The 9,830-nt window shown below is 48.9% G+C and overlaps 1 protein-coding gene across 1 annotated transcript; it reads left to right on the top strand.

The window, feature by feature from the left end:
• Positions 1-3,950: 3,950 nt before the first annotated feature.
• LOC125629012 (olfactory receptor 10G6-like) lies at positions 3,951-4,859 on the top strand. Its single transcript, XM_048834284.2, has one exon. The coding sequence runs from the start codon at positions 3,951-3,953 to the stop codon at positions 4,857-4,859; it is 909 nt and encodes a 302-aa protein (XP_048690241.2).
• The last annotated feature ends 4,971 nt before the right edge of the window (positions 4,860-9,830 follow it).

Here is a 9,830-nt window from a genome sequence, read left to right as displayed (position 1 = left end):
AGCATCTCAGAGAGGTGATTAAGAAAAAGCAGAAAGCCTACAGGGAGTGGAAGATGGGAGGGATCAGCAAGGAAAGCTACCTTATTGAGGCCAGAACATGTAGGGATAAACTGAGAAAGGCTAAAAGTCAAGTAGAGTTGGACCTTGCAAAGGGAATTAAAACCAATAGTAAAAGGTTCTATAGCCATATAAATAAGAAGAAAACAAAGAAAGAAGAAGTGGGACCGCTAAACACTGAGGATGGAGTGGAGGTTTAGGATAATCTAGGCATGGCCCAATATCTAAACAAATACTTTGCCTCACTCTTTAATAAGGCTAATGAGGATCTTAGGGATAATGGTAGCATGACAAATGGGAATGAGGATATGGAGGTAGATATTACCATATCTGAGATAGAAGCAAAACTCGAACAGCTTAATGGGACTAAATCGGTGGCCCCAGATAATCTTCATCCAAGAATATTAAAGGAATTGGCACATGAAATTGCAAGCCCATTAGCAAGAATTTTTAATGAATCTGTAAACTCAGGGATTGTACCGTACGATTGGAGAATTGCTAACATAGTTCCTGTTTTTAAGAAAGGAAAAAAAAGTGAGCCGGGTAACTACAGCCCTGTTAGTTTGACATCTGTAGTATGCAAGGTCTTGGAAAAAATTTTGAAGGAGAAAGTAGTTAAGGACATTGAGGTCAATGGTAAATGGGACAAAATACAACATGGTTTTACAAAAGGTAGATCATGCCAAACCAACCTGATCTCCTTCTTTGAGAAAGTAACAGATTTTTTAGACAAAGGAAACGCAGTGGATCTAATTTACCTCAATTTCAGTACGGCATTTGATACAGTGCCACATGGGGAATTATTAGTTAAGTTGGAAAAGATAGGGATCAATATGAAAATTGAAAGGTGGATAAGGAATTGGTTAAAGGGGAGACTACAACGGGTCCTACTGAAAGGTGAACTGTCAGGCTGGAGGGAGGTTACTAATGGAGTTCCTCAGGGATTGATTTTGGGACCAATCTTATTTAATCTTTTTATTACTGAACTTGGCACAAAAAGTGGGAGTGTGCTAATAAAGTTTGCGGATGATACAAAGCTGGGAGGTATTGCCAATTTAGAGAGGAACCGGGATATCATACAGGAGGATCTGGATGACCTTGTAAACTGGAGTAATAGTAATAGGATGAAATTTAATAGTGAAAAGTGTAAGGTCATGCATTTAGGGATTAATAACAAGAATTTTAGTTATAAGCTGGGGATGCATCAGTTAGAAGTAACGGAGGAGGAGAAGGACCTTGGAGTATTGGTTGATCACAGGATGACTATAAGCTGCCAATGTGATATGGCCATGCAAAAAGCTAATGCGGTCTTGGAATGCATCAGGCGAGGTATTTCCAGTAGAGATCAGAAGGTGTTAATACTGTTATACAAGGCACTGGTGAGACCTCATCTGGAATACTATGTGCAGTTCTGGTCTCCCATGTTTAAGAAGGATGAGTTCAAACTTGAACAGGTACAGAGAAGGGCTACTAGGATGATCCGAGGAATGGAAAACCTATCTTATGAAAGGAGACTCAAAGAGCTTGGCTTGTTTAGCCTAACCAAAAGAAAGTTGAGGGGAGATATGATTGCTCTCTATAAATATATCAGAGGGATAAATACCGGAGAGGGAGAGGAATTATTTAAGCTCAGTACCAATGTGGACACAAGAACAAATGGATATAAACTGGCCATCAGGAAATTTAGACTTGAAATTAGATGAAGGTTTCTAACCATCAGAGGAGTGAAGTTCTGGAATAGCCTTCCAAGGGAAGCAGTGGGGGCAAAAGACCTATCTGGCTTCAAGACTAAAGATTGATAAGTTTATGGAGGAGATGGTATGATGGGATAACATGATTTTGGCAATTAATTGATCTTTAAATATTCATGGTAAATAGGCCCAATGGCCTGTGATGGGATGTTAGATGGGGTGGGATCTTAGTTACTACAGAGAATTCTTTCCTGGGTATCTGGCTGGTGAGTCTTGCCCACATGCTCAGGGTTCAGCTGATCGCCGTATTTGGGGTCAGGAAGGAATTTTCCTCCAGGGCAGATTGGAAGAGGCCCTGGGGGTTTTTCGCCTTCCTCTGTAGCATGGGGCACGGGTCACTTGCTGGAGGATTCTCTGCACCTTGAAGTCTTTAAACCATGATTTGAGGACTTCAGTAGCTCAGACATAGGTGAGAGGTTTATTGCAGGAGTGGGTGGGTGAGATTCTGTGGCCGGCATTGTGCAGGAGGTCAGACTAGATGATCATAATGGTCCCTTCTGACCTTAATATCTATGAGTCTATCTATGAGTCTATGAGCTAAAAGCCACATGGCTCTTGGTTAAGGCTGCAGCAGACTCATTCATCTCTAAATGGTCTCGGTGCCATTACATGGGACAAAGCACCACAACCAGGAGGCGTGTGGGTTACATAGTCAGAGAAAGGACAAATGCAAGAAGGAGTGGAACTGGTTTGTGTATGGAGAGGAATGTGGGGTGCAGGAGGGAAGGAACTGGTGTGTGTGTGCGTGAACGTGGAGTGGAGGAGGGAGGGGAAACTGATGTGTGCGCACAGGAGAATGTGGGGTGCAGGAGGGAAGGGGAACAGGTGTGTATTTGTGTAGGGAAATATGGGGTGTCATAGGGTGGAAGAGTTTGGTGCTGGGGTGTGTGTAGGCGGGTCTCTGCAATACTGAACCCCTGCTCCTTACAGCACAGCACACTGTAGCAGTGCACTGGGGCATTGGGTCCGCACTGACTGCTAGCGGACAGCTTCCTGCATTGATCCCCGCCCCATGTCCCTGCAGAACAGCACCCCCTAGCATCATATTGGAGAATTGCAGTCAGTGCTGATTCAGAGAGGAGAGCCCTCCCCCACGACTGTGTCACCATGCTGGTTCCTGCAACACTGCATCCTCTAATGCCACCTTGGGTTCAGAACGGACATGGAGGGGAGAGAATCCCCTGCTGACCCCCTCATCCCACTTCCTGACACACAGCGCCCCCTAGTGCCATGCTGGAACACTAGGGTCAGCACTGACTGTGAGGGGAGAGCGCCCCCTACTGAGACCAAACTCCCCACTCTGAAGTCCCACACTGGGCCATTCTTTTAAGATCCTAAGTCAATGCTCTGTCTCCTTCATTTTTGCCCCAAACACCATTTCTAATAATGACCATTGGGGTTTGCCAATGGGGGACCTCATTATTCACGTAAAAATACAGCAAATGTCAACAGTTTAATATTAGAGCAGCCATGAGTGGTGCTGTGGAGAGAGAAATACACAAGGGGGAAGAGGGGAGAATGCAGAGACGAGGGCAGCAGGGACGCCAGGTTATAAGAAGCTGCAGAGAGAAAGGACATGGCAGAGCTGAAGGAGAAATTAAACAGAGGGGAGAAATGATGCACAGAAACAGAGAAACTGCCAGAGAAGATCAGCACTGGGACCCACCCAGCTTGGTGGCATCACATTGGACACAAAGGCACCTCCTGTGTGGAATGTTTGATTGGGGGGTAAAGGGAGATCTCAGAGCCTAGAAGAGAGCAAGTGGGAGTGGCTTAAAGACCTAGCCATGGCATCCCAACTGGAACACACGCCAGGTAACGGTATTCAGAGGGGCAGCTGTAGGACTAGTCTGTCACCTGTTTCAGGCCTTCTCTGCTGCTCTTCCTCACTATGGGGCCAGGTCCCTAGTTGGTGAAAATTCCCATTTCCAATGGCAAGTGAGTCCTTCATGCCACCCAACAGCCACTCGCTCCTTGATGGTGGCCTGAACTGACAGTTCCAGTATTGACTTTCCAGAGTGGAAGTTTCTTCCCCCTGCATGAGAGTGAGTCTTATCCCAAATGCCCCTGAAAAGATCACCCATTGCTTCTCTGCTCATTAATCATTAACACCCCGCATTCACTCACAGGGACACAGAGTGAATGGAGTGTGGGAACAGATCCCAGCTCACCCATTTCATCCTGGTGGGGATCCCATACCCCCCAGAGCTGCGGGTGCCCTTGTTCCTCTTCTTCCTCCTCATCTACCTATTGACGCTATGCGGGAACCTGCTCATCCTGCCGGCGGTGGCCCGGGAGTGCCGGCTGCACAAGCCCATGTACTGGTTTCTCTGCCACTTGTCCTTCCTGGACATGACGGTCTCCTCGGTGGTGGTGCCCAAGGTGGTGGCCGGCTTCCTGCCGGGCGGCGGGGCCATCTCCTTCCATGGCTGCATGGCCCAGCTCTTCTTCTTCCACTTCCTTGGCTGCACCAAGTGCTTCCTCTACACGGTCATGCCCTACAACCGCTTCCTGGCCATCTGCAAGCCACGGCGCTACAGCGTCATTATGAACCGTGGAGCCTGCCTGTGCCTGGCAGTGGGGACCTGGCTAGGGGGCTCCCTGCACTCCACAATGCAGACTGTGCTCACCTTCCGGCTGCCATATGGCTGGGGCACCCAGGTAGGCTACCTCTTCTGTGATATTCCGGCTGTGTTGAAGCTGGTCTGTGGGGACACGGCACTCAATGAGCTGGTGACATCTATGGACATCGGCTTCCTGGCTGTCACCTGCTTCCTGCTGATCCTGATGTCTTACATCTACATTATCTTGGCCATCCTGAGGATCTACTCCGCTGAGGGCAAGCATCGGGCCTTCTCCACCTGCATGGCTCATATCACGGTGGTGGTGACCTACTACGTGCCCCTGGTCTTCATCTACCTGAGACCAGGTTCCCAGCACCCACTGGATGGTGTGCTGGCTGTATTCTACACCACAGTAGCCCCGCTCCTCAACCCCCTCATCTACACACTGGGGAACAAGGAGATGAAAGCTGCTCTATTGAGACTGTGAGGCAGGAAAGCGTCAGGGCTTGAGCCATGATTATCCTGCCTTCAGCAGGAGCTGCCTGAGAACTGGACAGGAGAGAGGGTCCTGGAGACAGAAGTCAGGACTCCCCTGTTCTGCCTCTCTTCTGTGGGGGAGTTGGGGTCAGTGGCTTGGAGTAGGAACAGATGGATTTTTTATATCTGCCCCTGACTCTGGGACAGGCGCAGGTTACTGTGCTTAGAGCAGGAGGGCTAGGAGTCAGGAATCTTGGGGTCTGTCCCCAGTGTGAAGACGGGAGTGGGGCCTAGTGATTAAAGCCCGGACTCCTGGGTTCTCCTTCTACCTCAGGGAACATTTGTTCCAATTGTTGAACACTTAGAGAAGGGACTGGGGGGTGGGTGGGTGACTCCTGGGTTGTAGTCAATGCTGTGAGAAGGTAGTGGGGGTTAGCAGGTTAGATTGGGGAGAGAAGGGGCTGGGAATCCAGACTCCTGGATTCTATCCCTAGAGCCGGGAGGGGAGTGGGGTCTAAGGGTAACAGTGGGGGTGGGAGGGGACTGGAAGGTCCAGACACCTAACAGAAGGACAGGGGGGTATGAACCTCTCAAACAGGCAATCGAATCCACTGGTTGCATACAATGTCATTGTGCAAAAATATAGACCAGGTAAGGTCTTGTATGAAAGCTTGTAATGTTCTGAACTTGATGGCCAGGTATGAATACAGACTGGTTATGAATCTGTCTTAAATTATATGCTCATGACCGGTACTACAAATTCCAGTACACCTCAGAGTGGGGAGGAGGGTTCTCCCAAGCCTGTAGTTTACACAAAACTATCCATCCCTTGTCCAGCCAGGAAAAGACAATGGTGGCCCATTAGAGTTAACGGGGAAACACTGAAACAGCTTGAAACTGAAAGGAAAACCCCAGACTTGGAAAAGTAAGAGAGGAGGGAATCCCCATCCCCCAGAGAAGGGGGTTGATGTGAAGGACATGTCTTCTAGCTAGAAACTGTGGGCCGGCACCCCAGAGCTCTTTACCCCTTTTAAGATTCCCTCTAAGTGACTATGCGCAAAAGACACGTCCAGTCACACAACTAATAGGGCATTTCACAACAGAGAACAGTCTCTTTGCTCTGTCTCTGTCTCTCTCACACACATACACACGCTCTCTCTATAGAAACCGCCAGTAACTTGCTGTCCAGGCAGAAGATGACATAAAATGAAGGCTTCTGGAATTTTTGTGAAATGCCATAGAGTTTACGTCCAGACGGGACCATCGGCACAGCCAGTCGGCCCGTCTGTATCTCACAGGCCTCCACCACCACCCAGCATCCTCCCACTAAGCCCAACACATGAAATTAGACCCAGGCGTTACAGTCCTCAGCAAACAAAACTATTCTGGGTCACAGGCAGAGAACAGGAGGGACCGAGGTGCACCATCACCTGAGGGCCCTGAACTTGCAGGGAATTGATTTAGTGAGACATATGCAGATGATCCTGGCAAGTGACTGCCCCCGTGCCCCCCACCCTCACTGCAAAGGAAAGCAAGAAAACCCCACAGTCACTGTCAGTCTGACCTGGGGGAAAATTCCTTCCCAGCCCTACAGATGGTAAATGTGGCAGGAATTATTTATCTGGGGGTATTCTCATGGCCAAATGCTCATCTGGTCTAATTTAGTGGTGCTGTGATGACTTCAGTGGCGCTGTGGCTGATTTACACTGGATGGGGCTCTGACCATATTGACTCCAATGAAGTATGGTGGTTTTACACTAGCTGGGGTTGCCCACTGCTACTCTAGCAATCCCAACCCACAGCCGCTCTGCAATCTCAGTGCTGGGATTCTCCCCACAGTGCCTGGCCTGTCTGAGTGATCCCCTGCTGGTTTTACGCGACTAGATCATGCTTGACACAGACTTGTCCCAGGAAAGCTCCTGGGACGTTGGAAGCTGCCAGAGGCATCTTAAAATGATCTCCATGTAGCTAGCAACAATCCAGCCCTGGATAGCGAATGTCAGACACTGAGCGAAGAATTCCAATGGGATGCCTGCCCTCCCCTGCTGACAGGGCCTGGGAACAGGAGACTGGGGGCGAGGCTTAGCCTGTGTTTGCTTCAGACAATTGCTCCCCAGACTCCTGGGAGCTAATGGTCTCAAAGGTGAAAGTATCATTCAAATACTTGGCTGAGTCAGGCACTTTGCCACAGCAGAGACAATGAAGCGGCTGTTCCTCATCCCTGTACTGTGAGAGAGGTGAGTGCATCTCAGCTGGAGAGTGTGCTTTTGTTTAGGGACAGAGGGACTGCCAGACTAGGTGAACCCAAGGTCCACCCAGTCCAGGCTCTGCTCTCAGACAGCTGCTTCATAGGTTGGTACGAGAGACAACCTACAGAGGGCAGCTAAGAGTTCACCTACCATTAGTGGGTCATTTCTCCCTAACCTCCTCAGTTTGGGGTCAGCTCATTCCCTGATCAGGAGGGGTTCTCAGCCTTCCTACTTTATGCAATCCTCCCTGATTTCCTGCTGCCTGGCACCTGTGCAGGAGCTTTGGGCGCTGACTTTCCTGCATGGGCAGGCGTTGGAATCTGAGTGGAAATTGTGCAATAGAATCATAGAATCATAGAATCATAGAATATCAGGGTTGGAAGGGACCCCAGAAGGTCATCTAGTCCAACCCCCTGCTCGAAGCAGGACCAATTCCCAGTTAAATCATCCCAGCCAGGGCTTTGTCAAGCCTGACCTTAAAAACCTCTAAGGAAGGAGATTCTACCACCTCCCTAGGTAACGCATTCCAGTGTTTCACCACCCTCATAGTGAAAAAGTTTTTCCTAATATCCAATCTAAACCTCCCCCACTGCAACTTGAGACCATTACTCCTCGTTCTGTCATCTGCTACCATTGAGAACAGTCTAGAGCCATCCTCTTTGGAACCCCCTTTCAGGTAGTTGAAAGCATCTATCAAATCCCCCCTCATTCTTCTCTTCTGCAGACTAAACAATCCCAGCTCCCTCAGCCTCTCCTCATAAGTCATGTGTTCTAGACCCCTAATCATTTTTGTTGCCCTTCGCTGGACTCTCTCCAATTTATCCACATCCTTCTTGTAGTGTGGGGCCCAAAACTGGACACAGTACTCCAGATGAGGCCTCACCAATGTCGAATAGAGGGGAACGATCACGTCCCTCGATCTGCTCGCTATGCCCCTACTTATACATCCCAAAATGCCATTGGCCTTCTTGGCAACAAGGGCACACTGCTGACTCATATCCAGCTTCTCGTCCACTGTCACCCCTAGGTCCTTTTCCGCAGAACTGCTGCCTAGCCATTCGGCCCCTAGTCTGTAGCTGTGCATTGGGTTCTTCCGTCCTAAGTGCAGGACCCTGCACTTATCCTTATTGAACCTCATCAGATTTCTTTTGGCCCAATCCTCCAATTTGTCTAGGTCCTTCTGTATCCTATCCCTCCCCTCCAGCGTATCTACCACTCCTCCCAGTTTAGTATCATCCGCAAATTTGCTGAGAGTGCAATCTACACCATCCTCCAGATCATTTATGAAGATATTGAACAAAACCGGCCCCAGGACCGACCCTTGGGGCACTCCACTTGACACCGGCTGCCAACTAGACATGGAGCCATTGATCACTACCCGTTGAGCCCGACAATCTAGCCAGCTTTCTACCCACCTTATAGTGCATTCATCCAGCCCATACTTCCTTAACTTGCTGACAAGAATACTGTGGGAGACCGTGTCAAAAGCTTTGCTAAAGTCAAGAAACAATACATCCACTGCTTTCCCTTCATCCACAGAACCAGTAATCTCATCATAAAAGGCGATTAGATTAGTCAGGCATGACCTTCCCTTGGTGAATCCATGCTGGCTGTTCCTGATCACTTTCCTCTCATGCAAGTGCTTCAGGATTGATTCTTTGAGGACCTGCTCCATGATTTTTCCAGGGACTGAGGTGAGGCTGACTGGCCTGTAGTTCCCAGGATCCTCCTTCTTCCCTTTTTTAAAGATTGGCACTACATTAGCCTTTTTCCAGTCATCTGGGACTTCCCCCGTTCGCCATGAGTTTTCAAAGATAATGGCCAATGGCTCTGCAATCACAGCCGCCAATTCTTTCAGCACTCTCGGATGCAACTCGTCCGGCCCCATGGACTTGTGCACGTCCAGCTTTTCTAAATAGTCCCTAACCACCTCTATCTCCACAGAGGGCTGGCCATCTCTTCCCCATTTTGTGATGCCCAGCGCAGCAGTCTGGGAGCTGACCTTGTTAGTGAAGACAGAGACAAAAAAAGCATTGAGTACATTAGCTTTTTCCACATCCTCTGTCACTAGGTTGCCTCCCTCATTCAGTAAGGGGCCCACACTTTCCTTGGCTTTCTTCTTGTTGCCAACATACCTGAAGAAACCCTTCTTGTTACTCTTGACATCTCTTGCTAGCTGCAGCTCCAGGTGCGATTTGGCCCTCCTGATATCATTCCTACATGCCTGAGCAATATTTTTATACTCTTCCCTGGTCAATAGACACAGGGGCCAACAGGGTCAGCTTCCAGAATCTCTCAGTGGTTTGTAACACTCGGCATCTCTGCACCATGCCTCCCCTGAATTCAGAAGGCTGGGGACGGGTGACAAGAGAAGAACCAAGATCGATAGATAGCTAGATAGATAATGTGCAATAGACAGCAAGATGGGCTTGCTTGGGGTGGATAGATAGATAGATAGGTAGATAGATAGATAGATAGATGGGGTGGATGGGTTCAGATCTCCTGCCCTCACACAGGTTTCCTGTTTGTCTTTGAGCTTTTCTGTGCCTCCAATCACCGGCTGTAAAAACGGGGATGCTAATTCCCTCCCTCTGGGGGGTGTTGTGAGGATAAACACATTTAAAAATCTGAGGTGCTGAGATGCAACAGTCATGGGGTCTAGATAGATACCAGAGGGCATGAATAATTCACTTTGCTCTAGCGATTGTTGCTCTGCACAGTGGGGGAAGCCA

This window comes from Caretta caretta, chromosome 13 (assembly GCF_965140235.1).
Source record: "Caretta caretta isolate rCarCar2 chromosome 13, rCarCar1.hap1, whole genome shotgun sequence".
NCBI classification, from domain to species: Eukaryota; Metazoa; Chordata; order Testudines; family Cheloniidae; genus Caretta; species Caretta caretta.
Note: the sequence above shows the minus strand (reverse complement) of the source record. Positions and strands in the feature narration are given on the sequence as shown.

What these genes read in the sequence shown, in the direction of transcription:
- LOC125629012 (XM_048834284.2), top strand. Translation starts at nt 3,951, where the DNA reads ATGGAGTGTGGGAACAGATCCCAGCTCACCCATTTCATCCTGGTGGGG.